General features: G+C 41.0%; 3 protein-coding genes across 3 annotated transcripts; 1 reads left to right on the top strand and 2 right to left on the bottom strand.

Annotated features, from left to right (window-relative positions):
- Positions 1-112: 112 nt before the first annotated feature.
- On the bottom strand, positions 113-2,322 carry LOC134180171 (uncharacterized). The gene is made up of 2 exons (XM_062647266.1): positions 2,237-2,322; positions 113-1,786 (listed from the first exon to the last, which is right to left on the bottom strand). Exon 2 carries the CDS (start codon positions 1,766-1,768, stop codon positions 323-325), a length of 1,446 nt encoding a protein of 481 aa, XP_062503250.1. The 5' UTR covers positions 1,769-1,786; positions 2,237-2,322; the 3' UTR covers positions 113-322.
- Positions 2,323-2,390: 68 nt separating this feature from the next.
- Positions 2,391-5,540, bottom strand: LOC134179538 (xaa-Arg dipeptidase-like). The gene is made up of 2 exons (XM_062646460.1): positions 5,212-5,540; positions 2,391-3,390 (listed from the first exon to the last, which is right to left on the bottom strand). Exons 1-2 carry the CDS (start codon positions 5,510-5,512, stop codon positions 2,513-2,515), a joined length of 1,179 nt encoding a protein of 392 aa, XP_062502444.1. The 5' UTR covers positions 5,513-5,540; the 3' UTR covers positions 2,391-2,512.
- Positions 5,541-5,736: 196 nt separating this feature from the next.
- LOC134179537 (RNA polymerase-associated protein CTR9 homolog) lies at positions 5,737-14,471 on the top strand. Its single transcript, XM_062646459.1, has 25 exons — positions 5,737-5,849; positions 5,904-6,002; positions 6,829-6,892; positions 6,952-7,127; positions 7,201-7,318; positions 7,391-7,483; positions 7,547-7,607; positions 7,677-7,764; positions 7,906-8,013; positions 8,070-8,177; positions 8,250-8,369; positions 8,428-8,544; positions 8,603-9,005; positions 9,072-9,160; positions 10,288-10,617; positions 11,685-11,777; positions 11,844-11,960; positions 12,018-12,163; positions 12,219-12,290; positions 12,346-12,481; positions 12,651-12,776; positions 12,849-13,000; positions 13,052-13,117; positions 13,171-13,299; positions 14,218-14,471. The coding sequence occupies exons 1-25, from the start codon at positions 5,790-5,792 to the stop codon at positions 14,396-14,398; spliced, it is 3,252 nt and encodes a 1,083-aa protein (XP_062502443.1). The 5' UTR covers positions 5,737-5,789; the 3' UTR covers positions 14,399-14,471.
- Positions 14,472-14,917: the final 446 nt, after the last annotated feature.

Genomic DNA, 14,917 nt, shown 5'->3' with positions numbered 1-14,917 from the left:
ACCCGTATGCTCGAACAGTGCTTATATGTAGAAGGGTGGAGCTTACAAAGGAGGAGGGCGTGGTTGAGAGCACACCTTTCCTGCCACTTATTGTGAGTGATGTATTGCTACAATGCATCATTACATGTACACCTGCAGCTGCAGTACAGATTCTGTATTTTTGGAACTCGACACAATGTTTACTAGCACACAACTGTCCTACAAGAATCGGCTGAATATAGACTGACTGTGGTCCCACAGCTGCAAGTATCACTGAATAATCTGCCTGATCACCAATACAAATACTATCGTAAGAAACAAAATCGAAGGCGAGTGTTATCGGTTAGAAAACATGCCACATCGTTACTTGTTTCCCGATGCCATCACCATGTGTAGCACTCAGCCAGTGTTTCTTGTTACTCTCTCCATCAACATTACAACCCAAGACAATATCGCCGATCGAACGATGCCTCAACCGACTTTTCTCGGTTGCATCGACAATCGAGATCACAAGCTGATAATCACTCAGTGAACTCTCGGGTAGACGAAAGCTGAACGACTCATTAAATACAGGGTCAGTCGTCCTCCTCTGTATTTCTGCCGCTTTCTTCGAGAATTTTTGCTGTGTGACAGTGTTGTAGATATAGAGTTTGAGAAGCACATTCGGTGGCAGTCCACCGGGCTGAAGTTGTAAATATTTAGCTTTTAATACAATGACAATGAGTCGAGCTGTGCCTCTATCATACAAAAGTGACAGTTGAAGCATTGCTGGTGAACTAGTCGTAACTTGTTTTGAGAACTGAGATTGTTTATATAGACTCGTCATTTCTGACATACTCGCACGTCGTTGTCGTACACCATCGTTTGCTTCTAACATCGTCTTAGCCCCAGTAGTTGATGTCAAATAAATTTGAGGTGATTGCTGTCTGTATTGTAAACGAGATGTTTCCTGTAAATAAGGTGTTTCTTGACCACTTCGAGGCAAAGTATTTGTGAATGTTGTCTCAGTTGATGACGATCTGGAGATGCTATATACTTGATGTGGTCTAATAAATGGCTCAGAGTCTGACTTGATCAATGCTCGACAGATACTTAGCTCATCCTCTATCAAATCCTCAGTCGGAAAATCAGACAATGGAACGTCCACAAATGCTAGGCACCTGTCCTTCCAAGTGTGATCGATATGAAAGACTTGGAAATGAAGCATACCAAAGGTAACGAGATCGTTAAGATCAATGGGACCAAACTGGAAAGGCTCGTTGTATATAGGACTGCTTGATTCACGTTTCAGAGCAGTGCAATACACGTACTGTTGAGTGCAGGCTAACTCGACTTGAATGAGAGCATTTGGAAGTCGGTCTCGAACCATAGGCAACTCTCTTACACAAAATATCACTCCGTATAGATGCTTTGTCTCTGTATCATAATAAATACTAAAATCCAACAATCCACAAGAGAGTGGAGACAGAATCCCATGCAGCCGTCCTCGCAACTCATCAGGATCTATGCCTCCCAATCGTTGTTTTTCTTTTCCATCAAAGTCATCTTTCTCATCATCGGCAATCAAGTGAGGCACCATATACAGAGATCCTTCCTGGAAACGAGGCTGCACACACTGTGTATTACTGTAACTTACAGTCAGATCGGGTAGTTGAAGAATAGGTGTGCTTTCCTTGTCCTTGAGTTGCAAAAACCGTTTTAATTGTTTGCTTCGAGAACACAACCAGAGAAGTAGCAAGACAACAGCTACGATGACAATGCAAACGACTCCTACAATGAGGACCTTCATAGTTAGAGCTCATGCAACCTGAAGAAACCACATCACAAGATCACAGGATTTCCTTGACATAATTAATTAATTCTGTTAACATGCACAGATGCAATACAACCAACTCCTATAGTTACACTTCCCAGAGGTGCAAATACCATCACGACTAGCATGTGATACTAACACGCGTTGTATACGTAGACACCCTCTATAGGCTATAGGAACATTAACAGGCAATAATGCTACTAATACATACAATACCCAAGCTTACATTGTCTACTGGATTACTAGCCACGACGTTGCATGCAATCGATGTGTATTGGAAATGCTTCCTGCCCGCAAAACGCAACTAATTCACGTTCACTAGACGTTTAGAGATCCGATAAACTAGTAGTGTTATGATAGCAAACTTACTAAAACAAACGTGTAACGTTATAGCCTCTACATACTCTGACATTCACGCTACAAATAATTATTCGATACGCTTACTTGTCACACTTTGCTAGCAGTCATCGCCCACTAGACTTTGCGTACAGCACAGATCGAGTCGTGTAGAATGAATGCACCTGCACTCGTAGTTATTAGGCCTAGACTGCGGTGTAGTGCATGACATGGAACATGCGCGGATGTACAAGCATGCCACACCTAGAATATATTAATTGTAACGCATTCTACATCAAATTGGCAAATGCAGGTTATCTGTTGATTTGGAAGTACAGAATCGATATAATCAACACACTGTATAAATACATAAGATCATCCATTTTAGGATGATATAGCAGTGGCTACTTGAGTATCAAATGAGGTCCGAATGCTAGGCAGCAATTCGGGAACACACAGAATCTCGATGGCTGTCATGGCCATCGCCTTGCCTGCACTGATTGCTCGTTCATGGGCATAGTCGGTGTTAGCTGCTGCGGTGAACTCTTGCGAATGTATGGAGGCACTCGTACCGACATTAAAGTATGGATGAATAGAAGGAATGGCATACGATATGTTGCCCATATCTGTCGATCCTCCAGCCACGGGTGGCTTAAAATCAAACTTCAAACTTGCACAGTTTTTGCAATATGCATCAGCCAGAACACTGTTCACAAGAACATTGGAACACCCCTCTCCTTCTACAATTTCGACCGAACAACCGGTAGCTTTCGCTGCAGAATGAAAGATTTTTTCTGACATACATTTTAAGGTCTTTAATTCACCTTCTGTCGGTGCTCGGATATAGTATTGTAGTTGTGACTCTTCAGGAATGATATTTGGTTTGATACCACCGTTGGTTACGATGCCGTGCACTCTCCATGTCGGCTTCATTTGCTGTCGCATCATTGACATGTTAGTGTATGCCATCACAGCCGCGTCAAGTGCATTGATTCCTTCCCAGGGAAACGCAGCAGCATGAGATGCTTTTCCCTTATACGTGACGTCCAGTTCGAGAAGAGCAAGACTGTAACGATTCAGATAATCAGCATTCAACGGATGGGCCATCATGGCAATATCCGCATCCTTGAAGCAGCCATTTGACAGCATCTTTACCTTGCCGTTTCCGCCTTCTTCGGCTGGAGTACCAAAAACGGTGACACACCCGAGGCTCTGGTCACTTGATTCTAGAGCAGCTTTCACACCAATGCCAGCCGCACAACCTATGCAATACCAACCATACTCAAAACTAAATGTAAACTAATGTGCCATATGCATTTACTAAGAAAAACTTTCAATACTAATTTGTTAGAAATAACTCACAAACTATGTACCAAAATAATGTTCTATATTTCCAAATGCATAATTTAGCGCTTAGCTACATAGCTTGTGCACTATGTTTTTGACCTTCCATACTGTGTAACACTATTCAGAAACCACATAAAATAGACCTAAAAACGTTCAGCTCGCAATGTGTAAAGAGCTTGTAAGCAACACCTACAAATCTTTGACCACAAGCTTACAGAAACAGATTGATACAAGTATGGTGTGCTTGCAAACATTGAATATAATATGATGGTTGTCCACTATAATTTCAGTGACGACACCGGTCGATGTCCGCTTGCTCTAAGGACAGATAGACAATGCAGAAGCTGCGCATGAAATGGTTTATAGTGAGTAAGACTTGCGCAATATCAGACCCACTCTCTCGCCCTAGATTACCAAGTACATACTGGGGCAGGAGCTGCAACAAGCATGCAAGCAACTAGGATGCAGTGGTTGCCAGAGAATGACTGATGGGCCTTCATTCCTGCCATAAAGTACACCACAATACTACACTGCTGTAACCGCACAACTGAAAAAACACGACAACAAGCCTGTCATCTTTGTCATCGCGTCACAACAGAGAATAATCCAAGACCATAGACTTTGATACATGGATCAGCGACAAGGCGTATATAACCTCAAGTTAGCACAGGCTTATTTGATTACGGCCTGTACTCGCCATGTCAAAGTACACTGTCAACGAGCTTTATGGGTTTCTTTGGATACAGTAGCACCATCTACTGTCCCGCCACACCCTGGTGGTACTGCCGCTGCAGGTCTGCGACTGCTTACTCGTCAAAATAAATTCATTCATTAGAATGGTTTTCTGCTTATATCGCAGCTGGCCCTCATATCTGAGGGTCGTTCTACTATCTGGACGCACTCTGTGTAGTATATACAGCATAATGCAAAATATTTTTTAAATTTTGCCTAAATTTTTGGCACGCATCAGACATCATGTGACATTCTTGGAAACAATGGTTTGTTGTATGCGGTCACCTGCACAACACTCCATTCAACAGGAACACGGAAAGCACTTCTATGTTTTACTAATGCAGTCAGTCATTTGCAGTATGTTGTTATTAGACCTCTGTACACTGGTCTGACAGACACTGAAAATGGTCTGGTAAAGCAAGAATTGTTTGCAGAGAGGAAAGATTAATAGAACTAATGACTAGCCAAGTATGTCATCTTCTGGAATACGAGAAGATTTAGTTCCATTTGTTGAGTTGTTGACTCAAGTTCACCTATCCTACAAATATTTAATTAATTAACATATTAAACATACATAGTAATACTATAGATCTAGCAAAGGGTATGCCATGGGGTCTAGTGCTTTACAGTAGTCTATCCTGTTTACGACCACTCCAAAAGCCGGTCAAACTTGATCGTAAAACGGAGGCGGTCTCTCATCGACGTGAGTATCCTATTGGTTATGTATCCTGGTCCATGACCAATCTTGTCAATAGGAGGTGGTCGCATATCAGAGAGGTCGCACACATGAGAGTGACTATACAATGGTATCTCCTCACTGACACCAATGTGCATGCTTGAGTGCATACAAAGATAACAGGTACATGTACGTCAATTAAGCTTGCCACGTGACCACGCTTAAACATAATAATTGATATTAATTTAAAGTTTTATATATCTTTACCTATTAAAATTAAAAATTGACACTGTATTGGCAATCTCTAAACATTTCTCAAAACGCTGACCTGCTTCTGCTATGAGATTGTGACCACAGGCATGTCCAATGTTAGGCAGCGCATCATACTCGCACATTATAGCCACATTAGGACGTTTCGTTGTTCCCGATTTAGCTCTAAACGCCGTCTCCAAGGTGAACTTCTTGTCTACTTGAAATCCAGCGTCTCCCAACAAGTCAGTGAGTAGAGAATGAGCTCTGTGCTCCTCAAACCCGAGCTCCGGATTCATCCAGATTTCACTGCTCACGTCCCGTAGACGTGACGCTTGTCGGTCAATGGCTTCACAAGCCAGACGTTTCAAATCTTCCATCGTACTGTACACACAGAAAGTCTCGCGTATCCAGACCATGCACGCCGACTTTCTTACATTTTCTCTCTAGCGCGCTCTAAACGTTTGGTCACGTGGGATATTGTATTGTACAGTACAGTAAAATTTATTCGTTTAGCATTTTAGTTAAAAATCACGTTACTAAGCATGTATACACTGGCTACCCAGCTGTGGCTGTAGGCCTAACGAGGAATGTTTCCGCAGCCTGCAAGTTGTCTTCCAAAGACATCTGACAGATTCCCGTATAATGTGATGTCTGATGGCAGAAGGAGAATCACGAGGCCCAACAATCGAAATTCCTTTGAGAGGAGAAGAAGAGGTAACATTTGAATAGAAGTTTTATGGATAGACGGTCTATTAGCTGTCTTGCTAGGTTATTGAACTCGATCTTGACACTTTGCCGGATGGTACAGAAGTGTTGAGTATACTGAAGAATGAACGCGCACCTCTCAACATTTGGCTCACGTTAGCGGTAGGTAGTGTATTGTGTGTGTGTGTGTGTGTGTGTGTGTGTGTGTGTGTGTGTGTGTGTGTGTGTGTGTGTGTGTGTGTGTGTGTGTGTGTGTGTGTGTGTGTGTGTGTGTGTGTGTGTGTGTGTGTGGTGTGTGTATGTGTGCGTGTGCGTGTGTGTGTGTGTGTGTGTGCGTGTGTGTGTGTGTGTGTGTGTGTGTGTGTGTGTGTGTGTGTGTGTGTGTGTGTGTGTGTGTGTGTGTGCGCGAGGAAGACGGCAGTCTCATAAACGCGATTTTCACATTTCTTCTGTATTTACTTGGTAAGTCTACCATGTCATTGTGTGTCACAGCCGTGTGTTTGCATTTGTGCTCGACCAGTGCGCAGTAAGGGTCACTAACAAGTAGTTACCGATGTGTGAAACACTAGGTATAGTAGGGCATACTGGTCACGTGACATACATACAACCTGCTAGGCGACCACGTAACACGTGACCAAATCAATAATGAAACTTATTTATGACTCACATCATAGGATTCTGCTATGATGTAAAACATGTGACGTCATGGAACACGAGGGTTTGCACTGTAGTGCTTCTTCATTATAATTAGCTGATCTAATAGCAGTTGCACTATCACAAATTTAATATGAAAAATGTGCTAGGATATTTGTGTTGACATTTTATAGGAAATACTATCCACATTAAGAAATATTTTAACAGACTATTTGTGCAGATATATTTCATAGGAGCACTAGTAGGTAAATAGACTGTCATGGTGACCGATTTCGTACTATGACATGATGTTATGTGACACTTATTTACAAAATAGTGTATTTGTCGGTTGCAGCAACATTACTACAAGCAAGGAAAAGATGAAGAATTTGTGAGAATTCTCGAAGCATCGAGAAGCGGTCAGCACCAACACGTTCAAGGCCTCGTTTATATACTTTTATACATTAGTTATTTGCAGATGCCGACGTTCAGTATCAAGGTCACGAGAACGACCAGATGACGGCACTCGATACTCTCGCTGCGTACTACGTCCAACTGGCAAGACAGGAAAAGAACAAAGATGCCAAGAAGGATCACTTTACTCAAGCGACTATCCTTTACACATTGGCCGACAAGATCATCATGTATGACCAGGTAGAGAAAACAATGAAATGAATGAATCGTCTTTGAGCGATTGTACATACGTATGTATGTATCTACCGACTAGAAACATTTGCTTGGACGGGCATACTTTTGTTTGCTGGAGGGCGATAAAATGGATCAGGCTGAGGCTCAGTTTAACTTCGTGTATGCTCAGAAGTCCGATTGTATTCCTGCCATTCTCGGTATGGATTGATTAGGTTTATTGTCTGTTGTGTTTTAGATGTGGATTTTGTGTATTTCTGGTTGTATTGCAGGCAAAGCTTGTATTGCATTTAATCGCAAGGATTATAGAACGGCTTTGAGTTTATACAAGAAAGCTTTGAGGGAAAGACCGAGGAACTGTCCTGGTGAGTTACTCACATTTCGATGTCAGTTTGCATGTTAGCTTTGATTGATTATTGGATTTGTAGCTGGTGTTAGGATGGCAATGGGTCACTGTTTTGATCGGTTGGGACACACTGAGAAGGCAAAGTGAGTTATGGTTATGAACAATGTTAGGGGTTGTCTTCTCTCTAATTGCTGATGTACATGTATCTGTAGGATGGCTTTCGAACGTGCTTATCAACTAGATCCTCGAAACATTGGTGCTCTTGTTGGTTTGGCTATTCTGAAATTTAACAGCAAAGAAGTAGGTTTGTTTGTTTGTTTATTTTGGTGTGTGTGTGTGTGTGTGTGTGTGTGTGTGTGTGTGTGTGTGTGTGTGTGTGTGTGCACATGTGTGTGTGTGTGTGTGTGCACATGTGTGGTAACGTCTGTGTGTTCAATGGAGGCTGACAGCATCAAGACAGGAGTACAGCTACTATCAAGAGCTTACTCAATTGATGAAGGTTCCCCAATGGTGCTCAACCACCTTGCCAATCATTTCTTTTTCAAAAAGGTGCTTAACCCTGAAATGTGTGTCAGCATATGTACTCTTGATTGATTACTCTTTAGGATTATGGACGAGTGAGACACTTGGCAATGCATGCTTTTCATAACACAGAAAATGAGCACATGCAAGCCGAAAGTTGTTATCAGTTGGCTCGTTCGTTTCATGTGCAGGTGTTTGTGCTTCTATATTTTTTACATAATATGTGATGGAGTCACACGCTTTGTTGATATTGTTACTCTCAGAGTGACTTTGACCAAGCGTTCCAGTACTATTATCAGTCGGCCCAATTTGCTTCATCAAGTTTTATCTTGCCTCAGTTTGGTCTTGGTCAGATGTACATTGCTCGTAAAGATTATGAAAATGTTGGTGCAGTGTTTCTTTCTTATTTGTGTGTGCCTCAATATGAGTTCGTTATGTTAGGCTGCAGTGTGTTTTGAGAAAGTGCTGAAAGCTCAGCCAGACAATTACGAAACAGTGAAAATCCTTGGTTCGTTGTATGCCAATTCGTCGAATCCACACAAGAAAGATGTAGCTAAGGTACAGTTTCTATCATTGTGTTGAGATGTTTCACTCTTGATATTTTCGTTGTTTTAAGAGTTACTTACAAAGGGTAGCTGACCAATTTCCTGACGATGTGGAAGCTTGGATCGAATTGGCTGGTGTTCTTGAGCAATCTGATATTTCAGCTTCACTACATGCATACCAAACAACAGTCAAAATTCTAAGAAGCAAAGTGAAGGTCGACGTCCCACCTGAAATTCATAACAATATTGCCTCGTGCCTGTTTCGATTGGAAAGATACCACGAGTGTAAGGAACATTATGAACTGGCTCTTCAGAGAGCACGACAAGAGAGGAAACAAGATGAAGCCTATTACAGTGCAATATCAGTAACAACTACATACAACATGGCGAGGCTTCACGAAGCCTTGCATGAATATGACAAAGCTGAACTTTTATATAAGAATATTTTAAGAGAACATCCAAGCTACGTTGACTGTATGTTATGTGTTTAAATGTACTTTTTGTGATATGAAGTAGTAGATGTTGTGTTATTGGTTACAGGCTACTTGAGACTTGGTTGCATGGCTAGAGACAAGGAACAGATTTTTGAAGCATCTGACTGGTTTCAGGAGGCTTTGCACATCAACCAGGTATAGTTATGAGTGTGATTGTCATCGTAGTTGTAGCAGTGGTCTCACGTTATGTGACAATAAGTTAAACCTTTTGAGAAATAACTGTAACCATTACCGTATTCGCCTGTAATAACACCCTGGGCGTATAGAAAAGAAACAATTTTTTTCTGGGTGTATACTAGGGCATGGGCGTTATTTTGGTCCCAGGCATATACGTGGTCGCAAAATGCTGTCGTTTGGCCAGTCATCATCTAAATACTTGAAGACAGAAATACGGCAAATGCTTGTGATTATCCGTTTGCAAGATCAAAGGTACTGGTATCCTTACAGCGTCAGCATACACGCAGAAACTAAACACTGTATGTATACACATGCAAACCAGAGTGGTCAGCCTGAAGCTGGTCAAAAGCATCTGGGTCGGTAATTGCATCGAAGACATGAGTCTAGCGGTTAGCACTTTCACTCAACACTGACACTACCTCATCAAACACACACAGACGGAGACGAATGTTATGCTGACCCCATTTTGTTTTGTCTGCACATTCGTATCCTGGGCTTATACTTGGGCATGGGCTTATACTTGGACATGGGCGTTTTTTTCGGGCTGACTGTTCTGACCTGTCGCACAGGGGCATTATTTCGGTATGGGCGTTATTACGGGCGATTACGGTATTTTAAATGGTTTAAGTTTTCCTTGCAAAGTTTGTGATCACTAAGCAGACAAGATTAAGGGGAGATTAAAAGATTGCTTGATGGTTGGATCAAGATAATGTCACAGAATCAGAGATGTGGCTTATGCTATAAAACACATAATTACTTAATTAAGCTCAGTTCACAAGATGATGCTGATGCTCAGCTAACTTTAAAGAAACTGTCTCGACTGAGGCAGAATCCTTTGATGGTGACGTTGACACTGACATTGGAGTAGGATTTATTTCTATTTCAGCGTCAGTATCAACATTAGCATCAGCATTACTGTCATTGTTGTCATGTCATCAACGTCAGCATCAGCTTCATATTGTGAACCAGGCTTTACAGACAGGAGTTGTTGATTGTATTGTTATCTGTAGGTGTATTCCAGATATTTGTTTGTTTGTTTGTTTGTTTGTTTGTTTGTTTGTTTATGCTGAAATGAGTGCTGCTAGGATCATCCTGATGCTTGGACTCTGATTGGCAACCTCCATATGGTGAAGCAGGAATGGGGACCTGCACAGAAGAAATTCGAACGTATTCTGAAACAACTGGGAACAAGCCATGACCCGTATGCTCTTCTTGCACTCGGTAATATTTGGCTCCAGACATTGCATCATCCGATTCCGGATAAAGAAAAGGAGAAACGGCACCAAGATCGAGCTTTCAGTCTCTACAAGCAGGTGTTGAGGGCAGATCCTAAGAATCTTTTTGCTGCCAATGGGATTGGAGCAGTTCTTGCACAGAAGGGTTATACACAAGAAGCCAGAGACATTACAGCTCAGGTACTTACATCTAAATGTTATAAAATATGTTGGTTTGGGGTTCAATAAAATGCAAATTTATTTATGGATAGTTATTTTATTCATTTGTTTATATATTACAAAGTACTGATTGTTTTCACTTTAGTAATATATATATATATATATATATATATATATATATATATATATATATACACACATATATGATGGATTTGATTCGTGTGTGACTCTCACTAGATCCAGTCACGTATTTGCAGAAATCAGCACTATAACAAAAAAGAAATGGACTATCACACACACAGTACATTTTGACATATCTAACTACCATGTCTTGTGACTTTGGGTTGGGTCTGCACAACAATAACGACTCCACAAGCAAAAAGGGTTGCTGAGGGCATGGCCTACATATGGACTGGAATGCAGACGATCTATGCCTAGGGTTTAGCACTTTCGTGTGTCTTCATCGAAAACTCGTTTAGGTGTATGTCATGGATATGATTTGTGTGTGATTCCCAAAGACTTCAAACTTTGCAGCAAGTACAGATTGAATGAAAAGTGAAACCAAATGAAGCTGTACAACACTTTGCGTACCAACAGTATAGTTGTGTGGTGATTTACAGTGTAGATGTTTCTAATGTATTTTTTGATTTTGATTGTTGGAGTGACAGAGTTGAACCAGTATAGTCAATTTGCACATAACTAGTTTGATTTTACATTCAGAAACCATTTATTCAACTGCTTGAGATAGCAGTGTGGTATAGTTGACTTATTGTATTGTTTCTGCAGATAATGGATAATCAGCACATTCATTTGCTATAGCTAGACAGAAAGCAAAAGCAGTTGAGTGCTGCCATGCCATTGGATTACACTGGCATGCTGTTATTAATTACCTATGCCAAAATGTTTGGTTGTGTCAATCAATGGTTGCAAGCTGCTCTTCTGAATTGAAAATTGTTACTATGTAATATAATGTGAAATTTCTTGCTTTAATTATTTGTTATGCTTTCACGGTTAAACAGGACATAACTAATTGTGTAGCTTGATTGATTACACTATATTCATGTTGTGTTGTGAATATGTTTTTTCAGGTTCGTGAAGCCACTGCCGAGGTACCTGATGTTTGGCTCAATTTAGCTCATCTCTATGTGGAGCAGTACCAATACACAAGTGCCATTCAAATGGTTGTTGCACGCTTGACCGTCATTCACATGTTGATTTGGCAGCTAATATCGTTTCATTTTATTTAGTATGAAAACGCACTCATCAAATTCTTCAACTGGCATAACACGGAAGTAATGTTGTACTTAGCAAGAGCATACAGTAAGGCGGGCAAGCTATCCCAGTGCAGAAATGTGCTGGTAAAGGTATATTGCTTTACATTTTGTTGTGAGTGTAAGTTGTGTTAGTTGCAGTTTTATTAGGCAAGGCACATAGCACCTCATGATCACATCTTGTTGTTCAACTTGGCATTGGTTATGCAGCGATATGCTATGTCCATGTTGAAGGAAATGAAGTGTGGTCTGAAAGAAGTGACAGGTGCCGTCAAGGAACTTGAAACAGCTCAAAAGTAAATGAACTTATTTTTTAGTTGCATTTACTGTAGTATGTGATGTGATGTTTAGGTACTTTGCTCATTTGAGTAAACATGGTGATAAGACGAAATTTGAACTGCAACATGCTCATGCTGAAGCAAAGTTAGATGTCTCGCCTGCCTGTGATTTCTTCACTTGTTTGATGGCGTGTGGTTAGAATTTGTGCCGACTTGCTGAGCCAGGCTCAGCATCGTGTTGCTCGAGCTCGGAAACAGGATGAAGAGGAGCGAGCTTGGCGTCTCAAGCAGGAAGAAGAACGTGAGATTCTGAAACGCAAACACTTGGAAGAAGAGGTCATTTGAATTGTGGCGCTGTTGCGTCTTTGTCTCTGGATGATGTTCATACTTTGTCTTTTCAGTTAGATTTAATACTTTCTATCTTTATTGTTGCAATTTCATGAATCTGTCTATGCCACATAGCTGTAATTTCGTTTGTAGTTTAAGTGAATCTGTCGTTTTGTAGGCTGAAAAAGCACGTCTAAAGATGGAGGAAGCTCAGTCCAAAGAGGAGCAACGCCAGCAGTTTGTTGAAAGGACAAGGCGGTTGCTAGAATTTCATGAAGAGCCACAGCCAAGGAAAGCGGGCAAGGTGAGACACATTGTTGATGTCTGATCACTTTCTTTAGTTTGTCTTGTCCTTATTTTTTGTCTATTTTATCAGAAATCAAAGCAGACGGGTGAGATTTACAGTGGAGATGAAGACGATTCTGCACCCAAAAAGAAACGAGGAAAATCATCAAAGACTACTGATATGGTTGAAAGTAGCAGTAGTGGGGATGAAGTTTCTCAAGAAGCACCTAAACCAAAGAAACGGTATTTAAGCCTTGTTTGTCTGTATGGTTTATGAAGGAACTATACTTACAGTTCAAGAAAACGTCAGTCAAAGAGTGAGGATGGTGGCCAGGCAAAGAAGCGACGTTCATCTGAACAGTTTGTCGTTTGCTGTAGTTGTTTGTGATTTGCAGACCAACTTGTTGTTTTAGAACAAAGAAGCCTCAAGGAAAGCGTTCAAAGAAGGGAGGGAAACGTGTTGTTTCTAAACCTGAATTGTCAACTTCTGATGAAAGCTCTGATGAAGATCACGCAGAGAAGCTTGTTATTGCTAATGAAAGGTACTGTCAGAATATTCATTTTTGTAGTTGCTTTACGATATCTGTTATGTTTAATTTTATGCGATAGGCAATGCCAATCTATGGTAGTAATACCTAGTTGTAATCTACTAAATGAAAAGCAGGGGTTTGTGTAATCGATAATGTCAAATGTGCTACTAGGCTGATTGCCATGAAACCATGCATGCAGCCAGACTTCTACATTCCAATGGTAATGCACGGTTTGGTTTTGATGAGATGCTTTCCCGGGTCCCCGATCAAGGCATGTCTGCCATGTATAAGGATGTATATCAGGGATGGTCGGAGGTGCATGGTCGGGCCCAACCATCACTTGACAAACACCGACCATTACTCCACATGTTCCGACCACCGCTGAAATTTTAGCTAGTGTTTTGCTCCATTGGATGCATGGCAGATGTCAACCATGCCATAGTGTAGACGTGAGACTGGGCAACATAAGTTCCTCGACTGTTGACAGAAGTTGCAGCTTTCTCAGTCTGCTTTTCAGATCTTAGACCATCAACAGTGCGATACATTCTGTTTGCGCTTTCTTGTCAGAAATATACCACACTCCTTAATGTAGGGGATACTCGACTACCACTCCGAAAATCCTGGGCAGAACACTGAGGGCTGTTTGGAATCATCTATTAGTACCATACATTTTAGAACATCAGACTGTTGTAAGCAGTGGCAGCACTATTATAAGGAAATACACTACATTTGTGTTCTCTTGGTAATCTGTGGTGATTCGGCTTTGTCATTATGGAATTTGCATTGCTTGTCTTTGTGGTTACAACTATTACTTACAAAAATTGAACTTAAAATGAGTGAGTGATTGAACAAGGGTCAGGGAGAGAGATGGAGGGAAGGATGAGGGAGGAAGGCAAGGAGGGAAGGAGTAAGACATTTTGTTGTATTTAGTGGTTCTGAACAAGAACAACAAGATCAAGAGGATGAAGAAGAAGCAGTTGCCACACCGTCTGAATCAGGACAGAGTGAAGATGAAGAACAGTCTGGAAAGTCTAATGCTGAGAAATCTGAAGAAGACAATCCACCTACACCTGAAGCTGCTGCTGAAGACAATAAAGAGGACGGTGACTAAGTGACATTATCTTCTTTGCATGACATATTTATAACTTGGTATTGAAAAGGATTTAATACATACAGTGTGTTGACACTGTAATCTCCTGCCAGGCTAGTTTTAGGTTTGACGCGTCACAATTAGATATAATATACTAACTTTCTTGTAAATGAAATAGCATCGTTTGCAGGCATTATGTGCTATTGCTGCAGCTGTCTATGTAGAGTATACAAATAGAAAACGTATTCATGTAACGAATTTTGGGAGTGTTGCGCTGAACTTGCCATTGTGAGGGAACGTACCACAATCCATGATACATCATCACTGCTGTAACAGATGTGACATGACTTGATTACATGCACTGTCAAGTATTAGTGTTTGGCCATGAATGGTGTCTACACTGTGTAAGCTAGTTGGTTTGTTGTGTCTGGTTGTATTTATTTATTTATTTTTGTTTACCCAAAGAAGTCCATTAAGTCTAATTGACTGATCTTCCATGAAGACCTGCCACTAAAACAATAAATAAACAAAGAAACATGT

Source organism: Corticium candelabrum, chromosome 5, assembly GCF_963422355.1.
Source record: "Corticium candelabrum chromosome 5, ooCorCand1.1, whole genome shotgun sequence".
In the NCBI taxonomy this organism is placed as follows: domain Eukaryota; kingdom Metazoa; phylum Porifera; class Homoscleromorpha; order Homosclerophorida; family Plakinidae; genus Corticium; species Corticium candelabrum.
Note: the sequence above shows the minus strand (reverse complement) of the source record. Positions and strands in the feature narration are given on the sequence as shown.